This window comes from Fringilla coelebs, assembly GCF_963513975.1.
Source record: "Fringilla coelebs genome assembly, chromosome: Z".
Classification (NCBI taxonomy): domain Eukaryota; kingdom Metazoa; phylum Chordata; class Aves; order Passeriformes; family Fringillidae; genus Fringilla; species Fringilla coelebs.
This window is the reverse complement of record NC_140031.1, coordinates 12,353,226-12,373,121: the sequence shown is the minus strand read 5'-3', so window position 1 is coordinate 12,373,121 and position 19,896 is coordinate 12,353,226. Positions and strand designations below refer to the sequence as shown.

Sequence of the window (19,896 nt, the reverse complement as noted above, 5' to 3'; positions counted from 1 at the left end):
ATTCTTCATTTTCTTGTTGTTTAGCATAAACAGGAATATATCAGTGTGATTGACATTGAAGACAGTGACATCCTTAGCAATTTGCCCATGAAACCTGAGTCTGCAGAACAGATAGCTGCTGAACAGCAGAATGAGAAGCTTGAAATTCCATCTACTGCAAAACTTCGTCACACAGCAGCTTCTGTTACTAATGCAGTTCCACCTAGAGCACTTCAGAAGCAAGGTAACCATTTCAGTTTTAAATCCAAGAAAAAGTAATACTCTTTTGTTGTAATAATTCCACAGAAAATCTGCAGCCTTTTCCCAATTAACCTCATTGTTTTTTAGTATTAACATCCATATTGATACATTTGACTTCTTTTGTACTGATTCTTGCCTTCTAAAATATGCTATTAGGTATAGCATATTTATGTCTAATTACATGCAGTATTCAGGTGCTTGTGGCTTATTCGATGATATTGGTGCATTTTTTTAAAATTTTATTTTAAGATGATCATCAGAATAATGTGTCCAACAAATTGCAAAAGAAGGAGAAGTTAGATTCTGCTACAGATACTGTAACTTGGAATATAGCACATGAAGATGGAGGAGCTCTTCCTTCTTCAGGGCTTCCACCCAAACTAATTGAAAAAGAATACTTTTCCACAAAGCAGAAGGAAATGGATATGCAATTACGGGTACTAGAGAACATAGTAGAAAATATGGAACAGGATTTCAGAAACAGCAAAATGGTGAGTGTTGATTTTTAAACAATTTATTTTTTCAACTAAAGACAAAACTTCCATTTTGGAACAATGTGTTCTCAAATTTGCTTAGTATCTGTTGAAAGATATTGAGGATAATATATAATATATAAATATATTATCTATATTATAATACAAGTTTTACGTATCTGTATATACAACATTCTTTCATATTTAGTGCTGAATCTGTTGGCTGACATGGTTGCTTACAATGGACCAATTGTTGGCCAGAATGGTGATGGTATTAGTGAATGGGCAGAACATACCTAATTTCTGTGTAACTGAGTTGAGGCTGAGCAGGAGATCTCTTTTGGCAAAGACTTCTGCAGTTGTACTTCTGCAAAATATTGTGTGACTCTTTCTGGAACCTGATCCAATTTGTTTCATAAAATACTTGCATTTTTGCCATCTTTATAAATCCTAATATGGAATTAAAATAAAATTGGGCTGTGATGGGTTTTTTAGGTCTCTTCTAACTCCTGGTATTCTATGATTCACAGAAATGTGAAGACCTCTTTGTGTCACTTACACACAGTTATTATACTCAGGTGGATAATTTAATCACTTACATTCTTCATCAAGGTTGTTATTTAAGTCAGATTTTTTAAAAGCCTGTAGGGGAAAAAAATCTTGCTATAGCCTGTATTTGTTTCAGCATTTCTTAGCACCTGGGTTTTAAAACTTCTGAGTATCTAGCCAAATCCTAAAGAAAACCCCTTTTTTTTTGGTCTTTTATTTTAAGTTCATACTTGTTGGCAATTCCTATTATAACAATTTCTCGTGTATTGCATACCAGTTTTGAGATTTATTCTTTTTGAGACTAATGCTCAGTAAAATGTCTCACTTTGGGTTAGTTTTAGTTTTCATTTTCTAGTGTGAAACTTCAGACTTATGAAGACAATGGGAGTATTTTAATATCTGTGGGTTTTAGATAAAATATATATTGGAAAACTTCAGCTACTTTAAACATAATGTGATCAGCAGAAGTAAAACTGTTCAAACAAATAATAGAGTTTATTTGTATTTTTCTCAAAGTAAGTATCCAGAAGATTGTAATTCTTACATGAAATTAATCTACTTGAGCTACTTTGATTCCTGAACATTTTTGTTTGTTTTCAGTTAGAAAACTGCATTAAAATGTTTGAAAGATTCTGACAAGAAAAATATATTTAGAGTGGACTTTGCATAAATATGTGTGGTATAAGTCTCAGAAATACCTTGAAGAAAGTATCATTACCTAGTTTTTGGGTTTCACTTACAGTTAGTGAAGCTGATAGAAGATTTTGAAATGGCTGCTGATTCAGACCTTGGTGCTCATCCTGCAGTCTCTGAAGCTGCTGGAGTCATTGGTGCTGGTATGTGTCCAGTTAACAGAAGGATAATAAATTTACCATGGAATATGCATATAAAATAACTTTTAGTTACCACAGACATTTAATGCAATCCCTAAAGGTGTTACTGAAATATGAACCAAAAATACCAGAGAAAGAAATAAAATGAAAGGTAGCCAATCTGAGTATTGAGTTATAATATCTACTGATTTTATTGAAATCTTACATCAGCTTAACTGTTTACTAGAGCAGATGTATTGAATAATTTATTGTTTATCTAACAAATAACTATGTCGTACCTACTTATAGCTACTGGGCTGTGCCAAGAACATTGTCTAATCCACTTACGGAGTTAATGCAAAGCCAAGTGATGGAACCAAATCATGGCTATATCTGTAATCATGCGTAAGACGATATTTAGGATGTCCTTTAGACTCAGCCAGAGCAACTCCTGGTCCAGTCATTTTCTTTGTGTGTGCAGGACTGGTTCACACAGCACAGCCCAAGAAGTGCCCTTCTGTAGGGAGGCACAGCTGATCCAGGTCCAGGCTGTTGTAGGTGACAGATAAATTAAAAATGCCAATAACCAAGATATACGATAGTTTCTGCATTTTGAGGATTGCATTTTGCCATTCGTTTACACTAAGTACAATTTTGGTTTTTTTCCATAGAATCAGAAGATCATTTGATGGGCATGATTTCTCAAGATGTTATAGATGATCAAAAGGAGAGCTTAAACTTGAAATATCCTATGCCCAGTTCTACTACAGTGGATGCACACTCTTCTGCCTCTTCAGCCTTGGCTTCTAAGTTTCCCAGTCGCCTGAATTCGCCTTCTGGTATAATCTTTATTATATATTTTTCCTCTTTGCATCTTTTAAAAATAAGTAAACCTTTTCTTCATGCTGTAGTACTTCCTTATGGCTGTTACACAGAATGTGACATCATGCGAATGAGCTCATTAAAGTCAGGCATAAGTCTTTCTAGATTGCATTATTTAGAATGGCTTCATTGATGTGTGATAATGAGTTTGCTACATGAAATAATAGTATCACTAGGTTTTGAAAACAGTTCAGTACTGAATCATACTTGCCCTCAAATTCACTGTTACTGAAATAAAATATTCAATAGTCAGTATTGGGTCTGTTTCTGAAACCCATCACTGTGCTGCGTTGTACTTATTTACCTAAGTGAGTATAAATTGCTATGATATCACAGAACACTCAAAGCTTCCTCCAAAAGCTGTCTTGATCATCTCTGTCATCTACCTGTGTCTAGAGAGGTGATCTCTCTGTTAAATCCAGCCTATATTGGCAAAATCAGTGGGTTTATTTCTCTGTACAGTAACTACTGTCTCTGTCCTAAATGATTATTTTATGAGGTGTCGTCATTTTGAAAACTGAGGGTAAATTGATTTTTGCAATTATGAAGACTACAGTAGCATTAAAAGGAGGACAAAAAAATCATTCTGCAAGCAACCTGTTGGCTGAGGTTAAAAATGCAGTTGTATTGTTTTGTCTGTGTATTGCCTGCGTTGCTTGCAGTCAGGCTCCCAAGAGTGGTATGTGCTTTGTACGTGTGAATGTGCATTTGATAGCCACATTTACAACAAGTCTTAAAAGGTATTAAAACATGGTTCCTGTGTCTGTATACAGAACTAGTGAATCTCAAATAGTACATACACCCAGTTAAGTTTTGAAAAGAGTGATAGAGTTTTCTAGGTATAAGCTTGTTATTTCCAAGCTAAGAAAACTAGAGGTGATACTAAGTTACAACTATAATTTTTTGAGATGGAGAGATTAGTTTAGGAGAGGAAGCAGTGCCCTTCCTTCCAAGACAACCATACTGCTCTTCAGTTGCATCTGAATTCCAAGCTTCTTCTGAATACCTGGATTTCTCAAGTAAGTGTCAATCATTCATTTTCCAAGAAACACTGTATAATTAATTGGAACAGACTATTTCCAGTTAGTTGGTCATGGCAGAAAACTGTCAACAGTGACAATATCTTCCTAGCAAAACTACCCACAAAAGCCAGGAGCTGTTAATTAATGCTCTCTGGAGCTTCTGTGCTCGTCTGGCAGTCAATTATGTGTTGTTTCACAGGCTGTTAAGCTTATGTACCATATTAATTTATTTTTAATGTCAACTGTCAAATGTCATTTGATGTTGACATGTTTCTATATTTTTTCCCACAGTCTGTTTAACATACATGTGAGTAGTGTGTGTAAAAGTGCAGAGATATAATTAACAAGGATTGTTTCTGTTTCAGCCTCTCACATATGCAGAGATCTATGTCCTGGGTAAGTATTTTGAGACTGGTGTTATTGACAGTTTACCCAAAAGGTGACTGTTAGGGTGGAATTGTCACTTTATAAAAATTGAAGCATTTATTTTCAAACTGAATAAAATCCCTTTTGTTAGCTAATTTCAGGCATTTGCTCTGACTTTGGTGGTGCCTGTTAGATTTGTTTCACACTAAAGTTCTAGAAACATTCAAAGTTCTTTACTAATTAAAAGTGTTGGAGCTATTAATACAGATGGTGCTCTTGTCTGTTTGCATTCATTATTTCTCCTGTTTGCAAACCACTTCTTCAGCAACATACATGCAACTGCTGTGGGTAGCTTTCCATGATGGCCAGCTGTCACCAGAAGTTTTTTAAAGTCTTACTGTGTGAAAAATGTAAAGCAACAGACTGAAGATTTCAAAACTGGGTAAAGCCTATGCATAAAATAAAATGGTCTGACATATATATTTTTACTTTTAGCTGCTGTTAGTCTTCTGGATCCAGTAGAAAACCAGCTAGCTGGTTTCCTTTCTTCCTGGTCATTCTGCTCCATTACCCATCTTTATTGCTTTGCTTGAAGCACAGCAGTAAACTGAATGGTTTATCCTATTTTTCTAGTATATTAAGTGGAACCTGTTGTTGTGACTGAAGTAGTTAGGAAGTGATTACATGAGATGGAGTATGGGTGTGAGGCAAAACTCTAACAGACACTGATAGCTTGCAGTCCTGAATTATGAGATTTGTTTTTTACTGGGAGCAACTGATTGAAAGAGAGGAAAGAATTGGGGAGTATATAAGGGAAGCTGTGCTCTCACTGATACTGATTCTTGCTCAGAAGGTCATTGAGATTTGGGTACCATTGAAACTGGTAGCGCCCCATAACATTATCTCCTCATGGGCAGCAGTACAAATGCTGTGATGCTCCTGACTGCCAGGCTCAGCCTCCTGTGGGCCAGCCATGTTCACACACCACAGCAGAGCTCAAGCATTCCAGTTGAGCATTGTACCTTTGTTGGGACAATCAGGTCTTGCTCCTTCTATCCTCATCAAAGCTCACTCAAGTGTACTAACCCAGTGGAGGTGTGAGGAAAGAATATTCAGTCCAAAGGCTCTATGTAAAACAACCTGGATATTGTTGTTTAAGTATAAAATAAAGGGGTTTAGCTTGGTGTTTTTACAGGAATGTTCTACATTAATTTAGTAACTTTTTTTTTCCCTACTTAACATCAAGCTCTTTAGGAGATCCCCTGCAAATTACTGGTCTGAGTGATGTTACTGATGCGGTGAATGATCGTGTGGTAGAAAGTGACACCTCTCTGCTGGAGCTGGGCTTTGCAAGAACACAGCCTAAGAAAACCTTTAGGTAATACTATGGCTGGTTTTTGTTGTGTGTTGCTGAAATCATTTTAACCCTGGTTATTCTTGTGGTCCACACCCTGTAAACAATGGGAGCAAGTATATGGTTTGGTGTTAATGGGATTGGTATTAGCGTTTGTAATTCTCACAAATCTACTGGTCATTATTGTCAAACGTACTAATTGTTTTGTAGTATTCTGGTTTTGAAATTCTTTCCTTCCTATTTGCTTGTTCCTTCTGCTAGATATAGGCTGGAGCACTGATTTTATATGGCAGATTCAGTTCAGACCTTCAGGTCTTTTAAAGCAGTTCTGAAAGACAGAAAAGAAATTTCCTGCCAGTGGCACAGCAGCTTCAGAAACTTCGAGCCCCAGATTTCAGCTTGTCATGCTTCTTTCACTGTTGAAGATTTCTACACTTTCCTGACTGTCGGTTATGAAATCATCTGTGTTCTTTCCTGAGAAAGGTCAAAGTGACAGCTGTTTCCTACTGCAGTTTGTGATATCAATTGCTGACAAGGCAAAAAAATACAGCTGTTCAGGTCACCAGTCTGCTGCATTAGTGACACAGTTCCCACCAGTTTAAGCTCTAGTTCTATTATCTGAATGTAGCTGACAAGTAAAAGAAAAGTTTTAGGAAATGTCTTGGAAATTACTTGTTTGCCAGGATTTCATTTAGTAAAAGTTAGCAAAATAAAATTTCTCCTCTTGTTCGTTACTTATGCTTCCAGCTGTGTCAGGATTTTAAAGGGTTTTCAATGTTTTTGTTAAATCATGTAGTTGCCGTTGTTTACAATTTACAGGATGTGCTAGATTATTTTGTGTTTACATCTGCCCTCAGGGTTCTTGATTCTGCTTCTGGGCATTCTCAAAGAACAGAAGAGGAAAGGAAAGAGATCCAAACATGGATGAAAAGAAAGCAGAAGGAAAGAATGAAAGAATATTTGAAGAAACTAGATGAACAAAGACAGAAAGAACATCATCCATTCACCCTGAGAAAGAATGTGGTAAGAATAACAGATGTATTGAAGAGTAGCTGTTACTTATTATAAAAGTATTGATTATTCAGGTTAAATAATGTAAAGGCTGGGAGTGGTGGGTTGTTTTTTTTTTTCTATTGTAATGTAGGGTTTCTGCATGTATGATTTTATTTTACTGGGGCTTGCCATAGTTGTATCAAGTAAGTAAATACACCCGTGTTCTCCGCAGGCTGCAGTGGGTGACCATTGGCTGCAGGTGGCTGTTACTAAGTAATGCAGGTGGCCCTCGCCTGTGGGCCACCTGCAGCTGCAACATTCACTGATGAGAGATGTGATTTCCAGGGAGTGAGAGCTACAGCAGTTCCTAAGATGTGTTTACACCTTGTTTCATCTTCCCACACGCCTCCCAGAGAGTTTAAAAAGGAGCGTTCAGATGCCCGCATCCTTTACAAACATGGCAGGATACTGAGGGCAGCTGTCACTGTCATTCACCCACACAGGGGTGCATGCAAAAATCATAAGGGATCAGCAGAGATGCTAGAATATGCCATATATGTCAGGTATCTTAGGAAATATTTTGTTGAAGGCTGATTTCAATGAACAGTCCATTCTCAGAATTTTTTTACATTTTAATTTTATTAGTAAAAACACATTTATGGCCTGATCTGGAAATTTTTCTGTGCTAGAAATAATATAAGATTAAAAAAAAAAACACAAAAGCAGTTCAGAAGCCATTTCCCAATTGGTATTTACTCTTAAAATATGCATTTGCCATCTGGGTGCCTTCAGGACCTGAAAAGACCCTTCAGAACCTGAAAAGACTCGAGTCACAGGAAGCTCGGGAGTTACAGGAGATGAGACCTATGAACATCAAATATATTCCTATACTTTCTACTTGTTGAATTCAGGATATGCTGTAAATACTTGCAGGCCGAAGCTCAATTTATTTAACTCCCAAGTAGCAAATATGTAACATACACAAGTTCCCTGTAACTAAATAGTTCAATTGTATTCACTTTCAGAAAGAGTAACAGATCTATGTGGAAGGGTGCTGTTCTGCACATGTGTGGAGAGAAGTGATTTAAGAAAAATGGATCCTGCTTCTCTCCCTTTCCTGCCTTGTCAGTTCATTAATATATGCTTGATGCTTTTGCTATGGGCTTTTCTCCTGAAATCATTAGTGGAGGGATTCTCAGCTTTCAGTGGATGGTTTGGGTTTGGTTTGGATTGGATTGGATTTTTTTCAAGAAGAATTAAAGACTTCAAATTATACTCTAGCACACAGGTCAAAGTGCAACCTTGTCCTGTTTTATATATCAGGTGTTAGGAATGTCACTGATTTTTAGGAAAATGGAGGTGAGGCCATTTGATACTTTGAGCTTGACTGTGAGGACATCTCCTTAGGAATGTTAATGTTTTAAGTATATGAGGTATGGAAAATGTGGCTGCAGGATTTCAGTATGTTTTTTGAGACTGGAAAGTTATAGAGACAATCTTACTTGAATTTCCTTGTAGGGCCATATGCTTTCATATTGGTTTTTTTTCTGAAGCATTTCTTAAGGAGTAACTTTCAAGTCAAGGAAGTACATTTTGAGAGAGAGAAATTGGAATGAGACCGCAGTATGTAATTAGTTAAAGATTTTTATACTTTCTTAAACAGCAGCATAATCCTACTTCAAAGGATATTAGAGTCTTCCAGAAGAAGAAAGTAGAAAAAGACAAGTAAGTTGCTTTTAATCCTTATTTTTATATTAGATTTCCAGTCCTGAGAAAGATGTAGAAATCAGTTTAACTATATTGCTTATGAAATTTCAGATATGAATGAAATTTCAACCAAAAGCATGAATAATTCACATTTGCTTTACCATTTAGGAAAACTCAGAACATTTTTATCCTTTGACTATATTTGTTGCTTTCCAAATATGATTGTTTGTTTTCTTTCCCTAACACTCATTCATTCTCTCAGACCCTTCGGTAAGAAATGTTCTAACTTTTTGTTAAGGATCTCTTTAAAAGCGTAGTATATTTTCTGTGAAATCTTGTAAAAAATGTTCTTCATGTAGCCATACAGGACTCACAAGCCAGCTGTAGTGAAGTGAGTGACAGCATGAGGTAATGTGTAATATTATTTCTCCGCAGAGCCCTGCTGTCTGAGCATCACAGAATCAGAGTATCAGAGGCACTTTCTCTGATGAATGAAATGTTATCTGAAACAGTGGCATCACCAATAAGTGGCATCACCAACAGGACATTGTCCAGCGCAAGATCAGCTCAAGCTTACAGAAGGAGGAAGGTGGCGTCTAGTACAGGGTAACACTCCAAGTATTAACCCTGCTCTATTCTGCTGGTGTCTTTACAACCCTCCAAATTTTGTAGCAAGTTTAGACAGGAATAGCGTGAGGGAAAAGTCATATGCTGGTGGAATCAAAGATACAGTTTGTCTGGGTCAGAGGACTCTCCAGTCACTGTTCTAAGCTTGTTAAAACCAGTACTGCAGATCTTGGGAGGAGCCTTGAAAACGCCTTTTGGAGCACTGAATAAGCCAGCTCAGAGTTGGGCTGTAAGCCGTGTCCTAACCCATTCTACTCACATGAGTTCCTTTACAGTAAGGGTGGTTAAACAATGGAACAGGCTGCCCAGGGAGATGGCGGAGTCACCATCCCTTGGAGGTGTGACTGGACATGGTACTTGGGGCCAGGGGCTGGCTGACAGGCTTGTAATCCTATCAAAGGTTGTACTTGATCTTGGAGGTCCTCTGCAACCTTAATGATTCCATGAGTGCCACTGGACTATAACCAGCAATATAGACTTGAAGAGCATATAACAGCAAGCAAGAAGCAAATAAAAATTCTACTGTACAAACTCTAGACTTGTTCTCTTTCTTAATTTTTCATTACTTAGGATTTTACTTGTTCTTCCTTTCTCACTTTGCTTATTCCTTTTGGGGAGATGAGAGTATCTGAGTGTTATGAACTGATACATTTACTCAATTTGATGGTATTAAATTGTGTGTATAAGTGTAATACAGGTGTATATTGCATTGTAGTTTTTATTCTTAATATCCATAATTTTATGCTTTTCAGAATAATAGAGACAATTTTGTACTTTGAGGGTAATCCTATAATTAAATATTTCTGCTTCTCTTTTTCAGTACAGTACCTTTTTTAGTTACAGTTGCAGCATACAACATTAAACTGAATGTAGTCAGTGCTGTGCAGAGCCTGCTAGTGGTATCCAAGGGAAGTTTAAGTGCATCAGCCCAGCCAGAATCAGACATGCTAAGGAATATCATGCAGGAATTCACTTAGGAGTGGCAGGAGCTACCAACTAAAAAAGTTTTGTTGGACCTAAAGTGGCTCTCTGTAAAGCCAGTTTGGTGTGTCTTCACTGTGATTGCAGCAGTTCTGATTCTGGTGAGGCGTACTGGCCCACAAGCAGTGTGTGATGTTGGTCCTCCACTAACTGGGCTGAATTTGATTTCTCTGGCTTTTATGTCTCTTCTGAATATGCCCTGTGAGGTGTGTGGAGGAATGGTATATGATACACAGTAGCAGGAATTTAAGATTTGTTGTGTCGGTCTTTTTGTCTTGTTGCAGAGGGGATCTGAACAGTCCTGTTCTGATAGAGAGGAGCAGAACTGCTGCCAAACCTGACTTTGGTCAAAAAGTACAACGTTTCACCCCAGCTCTTGGTTTAACACAGTCCAGGGGTAAGAACAGAACTTTTTTTATGAATGCACATACTGAAGAGGATCTTCAGGTGACTGCTGGATTTTTGGGAGGGATATCTGTGTAAAAAATCAGATTTATAATCCTGGATGTTTCCTGTCTTAAGGCTTTTACAGTTCTGCTGCTATTGTTTTACTAAATGATGAGAGTTACCTTGTCACTTCTCTTTAAATCCAAGGTAGTTTAAATTGCCATAGCAAGAGTACTGTGTAATCCAGGCAGCAAACTTGTTGATAAAAATTTCTAAGCATCTTTGAGTATATTTGATCTGCATTTAAAAAAGAAAATGCTTACTTTGTCTTTACAGGAAGTGCCTGTATACTCCTTCAGAAAACTACCTCCAGAAGAAGACTGAGAAATGCTACAACTGGTTCTGTTAAGTCTAGACACTGTAAGTTACACAGAACAATGACAGTGCTACATAATACAGGGGGGAATAAGATGTAGATACAGCACTTGGTTAGAAGAATAAAAGTTATTCTTTTTTCCCCACTTAAAAATCCTTTTAATTAGAAACTTGTGAAATATTTTCATCACCTCTGTTTACTTTCTGAATAGTTTTAGCTAGGTGACAGTTTCAAGATTACTGAAATAAGTGTGCTAGATTTTGGTGAACTACTGAAATACTCTCCCTTGCCTTTCTAGGCTGCTGACTCTCCAAGCTCTTTAAAATAGGAATTTTCTTTGTTATCCCTCTATACAGTATCCATCTAATATATCATTTTGTCATAATTCCATGTTAGCATGGAAAAATTTGACTAAGCTTAACAAAAAAATCCCCTTTGAATTTTAGTGGTACTTTTTCCCATGCCTGTCTTTGTAAGTCTGGATCCACAAAAGATTGTTCCTAATGAAATTCCTTAACAGATACTTGTTAACAGCAGCAGAATTTCTGATCAAAGAATGAGAAGTGAATCAGTCTGAGACTTAGGAAATACAGTGGCCTGATTCTGTTCTGCCTTACACCAGAATTATATTACTGGCATAATTTGGACAGTCAGAGGTCAATGTATTTGACTTGGCAGTATAGGAAATTGAGAGAAGTAATAATAACAGAAAGGCAGATTTCCTGAATCACCTCTACTCATGTGGAAAAGTAATTTTTCTCCAATCCAAATATTCGCTTTTTAAACCTGTATTCAGGTTGATCTTCCTCTGATTTCCTGGCACCTTCTTGTATCTGTTTTTCCAGTATATCACATCACTGCTAAGGGTTTCATCAAAGTTCCATGTCTTCTGAAGAGGCACAAATTCAGAATTTATTTAGTTTAGTCCTCTGCCAAATAAGGAAGCAGTGTGCTTTTTGTGGGGGACGCCACCATGCTGTAGGCACCATGGATAGTCCTGTTCCACTTTGTGTTCTGCCCTGGGAAGGCAGTTCAGAGCAGGAGGCTGGAAGGAACCAGCAGCCTTTTCTCATCCGTCTTGGTTTGGAAAGACAGGTGCCTGCTAAAGAAGGCAGGAGCCTCCCCTGAAATGGAGAATGCAAACCCTCCCCACCCCTCCAAATTGCTATGAATTTTAAATTAAGGGGCTCTCAGGCAAAAAATATGGGAGTAGGAAATAACAGTTCTTTAATAGGGAAGGAAAAAAAAATAAAATAAACAATGCAATACACTAGAACAACACTGACAGAGTCAGAACTCAACCTGAAACCCTGTTGGTCAGGGTGTTGGTAGCAGTCCAGTTGGAAAAGGGCTGCAGTCCTCCTGGAGTGCCAGGTGTGGTTCTGTTGGAGCAGGGGAGTCCTGTGGGAAAGGGGTGTATTCTTCCTCCTCAGATCTGTTCCTCTGGGAAGTCCAGTGGAGAAGAGCCGTGCTGGTGTGTCAGCATCTCCACCTTATATCTGGGTAGGAATGCTTGGCTCCTCCCTCTGGGCGGAGCATCTCACAGTGGGATGTTATAGTTCTTATCAGTCATGTGGTGACATTCCATAGCCTCTTATCAGCAGATGTCCCCTCCTGAGGGAGGAGTGATTATGATCACTCAGGAAGAGAGATAAGGAGCATTGCCCACTTGACACCAGACAACTGCCATACAGATGGCAATAGAATACATCTTGCCTTGCATCTGGAACATTATCCACCCCTTATTCTCTTTCCATCTGCGTCACAATGAAACCTTACACACAGTTGTCACTTAAGACTAGGTTTCCCTGTGGTACACAACGGCTTTCCTCCATCTCTCTGCATTACCCACCAAGTGTAACCAGGTCCTTGAGCAAAAACTATTCCATGGATGGCTTTGTCTTTGCCTGAGGTGGGAGTAATCCAAACAGTCTTTCCTAAAATACCTTTCATGCGTACAAGAGGGACTTTATCTCTATCTACAGTGTGCAGGGGTTCAGACTGGGCAGGACGAGCTCGATTGATGGACCCTCTGGTGTTGACCATCCAGGTGGCCTTTGCTAAGTTCATTTCCCAATTTCTAAAAGTCCCCCCTCCAAGCACCTTCAGGGTAGTCTTGAGTAGTCTATTGCACCCTTCAACTTTCCCGGCAGCTGACGCATGATATAGGATATGGTATTTCCATTCAATACCATGTTCCCTGGCCCAGGTGTTAAAAGGCCATTCTTGAAATGGGTCCCATAGTCCGACTCAATTCTCTCAGGGGTTCCATGTCTCTAAGGACTTGCTTTTCAAGGCCCAGGATGGTGTTCCAGGTGGTGGCATGAGGCACAGGGTAGGTCTCCAACCATCCCGTGGTGGCTTCCACCATGGTCAGCACGTAGCGCTTGCCTTGGCGTGTCTGGGGCAGTGTGATGTAGTCGATCTGCCAGGCCTCCCCATACCTGTACTTGGACCACCACCCACTGTACCACAGGGGCTTCACTTGCTTGGCCTGCTTGATGGCAGCACCTGTCTCACAGTCATGGATAACCTGAGAAATACTGTCTTTGGTTAAATCCACCCTTCGGTCTTGTGCCCACTTATAGGTGGCATCTCTACCTTGATGACCTGAGGCATCATGGGCCCATCGAGCTAGGAATAATTTCCCCCTATGTTGCCAATCTAAGTCTATCTTTGACACCTCTATTTTTGCTGCCTGATCTACCTGTTCGTTGTTTCAGTGTTCCTCATTAGCCCGACTCTTGGGGACATGGGCATCTACGTGTCGGACCTTCACGGGTCGCTTTTCTAACCGAGTGCAATGTCTTTCCATTCATCAGCAGCCCAGATTGGTTTTCCCCTATGCTGCCAGTTGGCCTTTTTCCACCTTTCCAGCCAGCCCCACAGAGCATTGGCTACCATCCAGGAATCAGTATAAAGGTAGAGCTTTGGTCACTTCTCTCTCTCAGCAATGTCCAGGGCCAGCTGAACAGCTTTGAGTTCAGCAAGTTGACTTGATCTACCTTCTCTTTTGCTCTTTTGAGCAACCTGTCGTGTGGTGCTCCATACAGCTGCTTTCCGCTTCCGGTTCATCCCTACGATGCGACAGGAACCGTCAGTGAAGAGAGCGTAGCGTGTTTCCTCTGCTGGTAGATGGTTGTACGGTGGAGCTTCTTCGGCACGTGTCAATTGCTCTTGTTCCTCTTCATCAGCAAGACCAAAGTCTTCACCTTCCAGTCAGTTTGTAATTATCTCTAAAATCCCAGGGCGACTCAGGTTTCCAATACGGGCGCGCTGCTGTGTGATCAGAGCAATCCATTTACTCCATGTAGCGTCAGTGGCATGGTGGGTGGTGGGAGCCTTTCCTTTGAACATCCACCCCAGTACCAGTAGTCGGGGTGCCAGGAGGAGTTGTGTTTCCATGCCAATCACCTCTGAGGCAGCTTGAACTCCTTTGTAGGCAGCCAGGATTTCCTTTTCTGTGGGAGTGTAGTTGGCTTCAGACCCTCTGTAGCTTCGACTCCAAAATCCCAGTGGTCAGCCTCGGGTCTCTCCCGGCACCTTTTGCCAAAGGCTCCAGGACAAGCCATGGTTCCCGGCTGCAGAGTAGAGTACGTTCTTCACCTCTGGTCCTGTTCTGACTGGGCCAAGGGCCACCGCATGAGCAATTTCCTGCTTGATCTGGGCAAAAGCTTGTTGCTGCTCAGGGCCCCGGTGGAACTCGTTCTTCTTGCGGGTGACCAGGTAAAGAGGGCTCACGATCTGACTATACTCGGGAATGTGCATCCTCCAAAAGTCTATGGCACCCAGGAAAGCTTGTGTTTCTTTCTTGCTGGTCAGTGGAGACATGCAGTGATCTTGTTGATGACCTCAGTGGGAATCTGACGTCGTCCATCTTGCCACTTTACTCCCAGGAACTGGATCTCTCGGGCAGGTCCCTTGACTTTGCTCTTCTTGATGGTGCAACCGGCTTCTAGCAGAATCTGAATGATTTTCTTTCTTTTCTCAAATACTTCCATTGCCGTGTTCCCCCACACAATGATGTCATCAATGTATTGCAGATGTTCTGGAGCCTCACCCTTTTCCAGTGCAGTCTGGATCAGTCCATGGCAAATGGTGGGGCTGTGCTTCCACCCCTGGGGCAGTCGGTTCCAGGGGTACTGCACGCCCCTCCAGGTGAAAGCAAACTGAGGCCTGCATTCTGCTGCCAGGGGAATGGAGAAAAACACGTTAGCGATGTCAACAGTGGCGTGCCATTTTGCTGCCTTGGACTCCAGCTCATACTGGAGTACCAGCATGTCCGGCACAGCAGCGCTCAGTGGTGGAGTCACTTCGTTCAAGCCATGGTAGTCCACAGTCAATCTCCATTCTTTGTCAGACTTGCGCACAGGCCAGATGGGACTGTTGAGGGGTGAGTGGGTCTTGCTGACCACCCCTTGGCTCTCCAGCTCACGGATCATTTTGTGGATGGGGATCACGGCATCTCAATTCGTCCGATACTGCCGGCGCTGCACCGTCGAGGTGGCAATTGGCACTCGTTGCTCTTCCACATTCAGGAGACCTACTGCAGATGTGTTTTCTGACAGTCCAGGCAAGGTGTTCAGCTGCTTAATGTTTTCTGCCTCTACAGCAGCTATGCCAAAAGCCCATATGAGTCCTTTTGGGTCTTTGTAACAGCCATTCCAGAGAAAGTCTATGCCTAGAATACCCGGGGCCTCTGGGCCAGTCACAATAGGATGTTTCTTTCAGTCTTTCCCAGTCAGGCTCATCTCGGCTTCCAAAAGGGTCAATTGCTGTGATCCCCCTGTCACCCTGGCAATAGAAACAGGTTCTGCCCCCACATGTCCCGATGGTATCAGGGTACACTGTGCACCAGTATCAACTGAAGCATCGTATTTTTGTGGTTCTGATGTGCCAGGCCATCGGATCCACACCGTCCAGAAAATCCGATTTTCCCGTGCCTCTCCCTGGCTAGAGGCAGGGCCCCTCTAACCCTGGTTATTATTTCTTTCCTGGGCATACATGGTAGAAGTACCTCAAGGGGATCTGACATATCATACTCAGCAGCTCGGTCATGAGAGGCAGAGGCTACCTTCACTTTACTGGAGTTCCCTCGGTTAGTGTTTCCCTCCTTGAGTTGACGTACCCGTGCTGCCAGGACAGAAGTGGGTTTTTCATCCCACCTTCCCATATCTTCTCCATGGTCCTGCAGAAAGAACCACAGGTCAGCCCGTGGGGTGTACCCTCTCTCTCTGGGGGACGCTGGGCTCTGAATCTGGGGCCGGTCACTCGCACTGGTGCAATGTGGGGATTGTTCCTTCTCACCGCCTCCCTCATCTCCCTCATCTCCTCTCTGAGTTCTTGGACCACGGTAGAGACATGAGCCTGCATGGGGCCATTGATCATACTTGCATAATTCCTAAGCTTGTTTGCAACAGAACCCACTGTCTCTCGGTTGGTATCAGCATTAATTGTGGCAATGAAGGTGGTGTACTGAGATGGCCCCAGATTTGCCAGACTCCACAGCATTTGTCCTGTGCATCTGACCTGATCGGGGTCATTGTCGTGCTGTCCATCCCTCCCAAAGAGTACCTCCAATACTGCCACTTCTCTCAGTTGTTGGATCCCTTCCTCAAGAGTCTTCCAGCGCATTCCATGGTGCTGCTCCTGCATTCTTTCCCTGTGGACAAACCTCTCTCTAACACTTACTTAAAAGCCGCTCCCAGAGGGAAAGGGACCCTGGCTCCCTTACAAAAATCTGATTGATACCTGAGTCCTGAGTCAAGGGTCCCAGATTCCTTGCCTCACCACCATCCAGCTGGACACCTGTGCCCATGAGATCCCAGACCCGAAGAAGCCAGGCTGTATAAGCTTCACGTCCCCGTCATACAATGTCTTTGTGCAGATTACGGAGACTTTCGTATGTCAGGGACTCGGTGATGATTGCAACCTCTGGCTCCCTGTGGGCTGTGAGGGCCCTCCCCTATCTGGGTGCTCTGCTTTTGTCTTCGATCTCCTTGTTTCTACAGGGGCAACTGCTGCTGGCTGTGACTGCTTCTGCAGTTCAGCTGGAACCTGGACAGTTGTAACATCTGTGGGTTCTGCTGCTGCACTATTAGACTCTCCCTCTTCAAGGCAGGGGGAGGGCTGCTCACCAGCTGGGGAAGTGTATTTCTTCAGCATCTGGCCCATCTCACATATCTCCTTCACCAGACCCCCCACCCAATCTGGGTAGTTCACATCTGGGGCGGGCTGTGGGGTAGGGTCAAGCTCTGGGGCAGCAGCAGCCCTAGACTCTGGTGGCATGTTAGGTTCTGGGGTAGGTGTCAGGGTAGTTATCCAGGTTAGTCTCCCCCTCTCTCTAAATGCTAAACAGAACAGGCCTATCAGCAACACCAGCCACTGTATGACATCATTAATATTTAGAATGGATCTGATCCCTTCAAAAACTGGTGGGGCGGACCTGAAAAGATGGTTAAAGGTTTGGGAGAAGATTTCCCCCGGTGTCATTTCCTTACAGCAGGTGCCATTATTAAAGTAACCCCAAAAACATACAGTTAGTGTGTGATAGCTGTGAATCCATGTGCCTGCTTTCCCGAGGAAGTTAAAAATCCATGAATTCCTCACCTTATTCACCCATAAGACAAACTGGATAATAGCCACAGTAGCCTTGGTTATAGGACTCGTGTTTAGATAAGGGCCTACAAATGGGACAAATACAGCCACGATCACGTGCCACCCAAACCAGGGTACGCTGGACCACAGGGTGGTGCCTAACGGGGTTTCTATAGCTGCACACAAAAAATTAGATTATTCAAGAACTGTTATTCCCTTTTTGTTTATGTGCCCTTGTGTCTCACACTGGGCACCAAAATCTGTCTTGGTTTGGAAAGACAGGTGCCTGCTAAAGGAGACAGGAGCCTCCCCTGAAATGGAGAATGCAAACCCTCCCCACCCCTCCAAATTGCTATGAATTTTAAATTAAGGAGCTCTCAGACAAAAAATATGGGAGCAGGAAATAACAGTTCTTTAATAGGGAAGGGAAAAAATAAAAGGATAAAATAAAACAATGCAATACACTAGAACAACACTGACAGAGTCAGAACTCAACCTGACATCCTGTTGGTCAGGGTGTTGTTGGAGTCCAGTTGGAAAAGGGCTGCAGTCCTCCTGGAGTGTCAGGTGTGGTTCTGTTGGAGCAGGGGAGTCCTGTAGGAAAGGGGTGTATTCTCCCTCCGCAGATCCGTGAAAGTAGAAGCAGCTGCTGTTCCTCTGGGAAGTCCAGTGGAGAAGAGCCGTGCTGGTGTGTCAGCATCTCCACCTTATATCTGGGTAGGAATGCTTGGCTCCTCCCTCTAGGTGGAGCATCTCACAGTGGGATGTTATAGTTCTGATCAGCCATGCAGTGACATTCCATAGCCTCTGATCAGCAGATGTCCCCTCCTGAGGGAGGAGTGATTATGATCACTCAGGAAGAGAGATAAGGAGCATTGCCCACTTGACACCAGACAACTGCCATACAGATGGCAATAGAATACATCTTGCCTTGAGATCTGGAACATCATCATAAATCCACATCAGTTCTAGGTAACAGAGCTTGCTGTTTTCACATGGATTTGCACACAGCTTCAGTTCCTGGAATGTGAAGCTTCTATTCTTGAAGGATTTTCAAGAGATTGAGATGAAAAGTGCAAGAAGTGTTACAGTGCTATGGTTGGCCTGTTTTTTCCTCAGCTGCTGAGTGCAGAGTCTGCAGAAGCTCAACACAAAAGCCTCCTCAAGTTACCACTGCAGTTCAGACAGAAGATGTTGATCCTGACACTGATCGAGACGTGGTGAGTCCTTGGACTGTGCCTGATGATATCCAAAGAATACTTCAAGATACTCATGACTCCATGTTCCAGGTAGAGTACTTAGTCTATAAACTCTTTTATAGTTGCCACTTAACACTTTGTTTACTTCTGCTGAGTTTAAAATGGGGTTCTCTATTCAAAATATGTGGGTGAGATAGATACAGAGGGGCATAAATGGTGGGGTTTCAGCAGAACCGTTTTTTTTTTTTTACAGTTGCAGTCATTCTTGTGAGCTTTGAAATTGAATATTCTTTTTAACAACTGCAGAGGCACATTGCCTGCTCAAGCAACAGACACCAGTGGGAGGGCATTAACAGGAAAATAGATTGCATTTGTTGCAGAGTAATCAGACACACAACTGGATTTGGACATGTTTTAAGAGAGTGGGATCATTTCTGCTGTCCACAAATGAAGCACAATGTTCTGTTCATCCTCTCTTCCCCCCAACAGGCCTCTGCAGTGCACAGCATGAGTTTCTCTCCTCTCAGCAGTATCAACACCGACAGTGCTTCTGAAAGCACAGGGAGCATCCTCAGCAAGCTGGACTGGAATGCAGTTGAGGCTATGATAGCAGATGTAGAAGACAAGTGAATAGTTCTCAGCCACTGTGCTCTTCCAAATAGTTGCTGGTATTTGGGTTTTGTTTTTTAAAATTAGTAATTGTTCTACCTAAAATGGCCTGAGGCCTACATTGGTTTCCTTCTTAAGCAGCATGGAAACTCACTGTTTCCAGCCTTCCTAGATGAAGTTGAATTCCTTAAAGTGTAGTTTTCCTTCCATATGTCTTCAGGTCAAGAAGAACTAAATATAGTTGGTAAAGGCAGACCCACAGTCTTAAACAGATCTGGGTCAGCTGCTTTATATAGAAATATATATAAAACACAAAAAAAAAGTTCTTTTATTTTAAGAGCAGTGTACGACTGTTTTACTTTTGTATTTAATATTTAACATACTATGAGGTTATTTTTATAACATAAGGGTTGTGATAAACTGGTTGAATAAAAGTGATTTTATTTGTTTCGGCTATAAGTGATTTACACATGTAGCACTAATAATTATTGCTGGGTACCACTAGGATTGTATGTGCACTACCATCATATTTTAAACCCAGCCTACTTGTGCAGTAGAGTTTTGAGAAATCTTAGAAGAGTTTGAGTAAATGATAGAAAGAGGTACAAATAGTCAGAAATGAAAATGAAAAATAGATTTTTGTTAGGAAAGTCAGGAAGCAGTGTGAGACACAAAGGGCAAGTACTTACTGGGGTAAAAACAATATCATTGTTCCTCCTGCA

General features: G+C 41.6%; 1 protein-coding gene across 1 annotated transcript in view; it reads left to right on the top strand.

The window, feature by feature from the left end:
• CPLANE1 (ciliogenesis and planar polarity effector complex subunit 1) overlaps window positions 1-19,557 on the top strand; it is a 65,819-nt gene extending 46,262 nt beyond the window's left edge. Inside the window, exons 41-53 of the mRNA XM_084225766.1 lie at window positions 25-223; window positions 490-731; window positions 2,005-2,098; window positions 2,746-2,913; window positions 4,344-4,374; window positions 5,591-5,722; window positions 6,556-6,721; window positions 8,355-8,416; window positions 8,834-9,004; window positions 10,291-10,403; window positions 10,730-10,813; window positions 18,486-18,655; window positions 19,055-19,557. Coding sequence (XP_084081892.1) covers window positions 25-223; window positions 490-731; window positions 2,005-2,098; window positions 2,746-2,913; window positions 4,344-4,374; window positions 5,591-5,722; window positions 6,556-6,721; window positions 8,355-8,416; window positions 8,834-9,004; window positions 10,291-10,403; window positions 10,730-10,813; window positions 18,486-18,655; window positions 19,055-19,195 — 1,773 coding nt within the window. The 3' untranslated portion in view covers window positions 19,196-19,557. The remainder of the gene's footprint in view (window positions 1-24; window positions 224-489; window positions 732-2,004; window positions 2,099-2,745; window positions 2,914-4,343; window positions 4,375-5,590; window positions 5,723-6,555; window positions 6,722-8,354; window positions 8,417-8,833; window positions 9,005-10,290; window positions 10,404-10,729; window positions 10,814-18,485; window positions 18,656-19,054) is intronic.
• The last annotated feature ends 339 nt before the right edge of the window (window positions 19,558-19,896 follow it).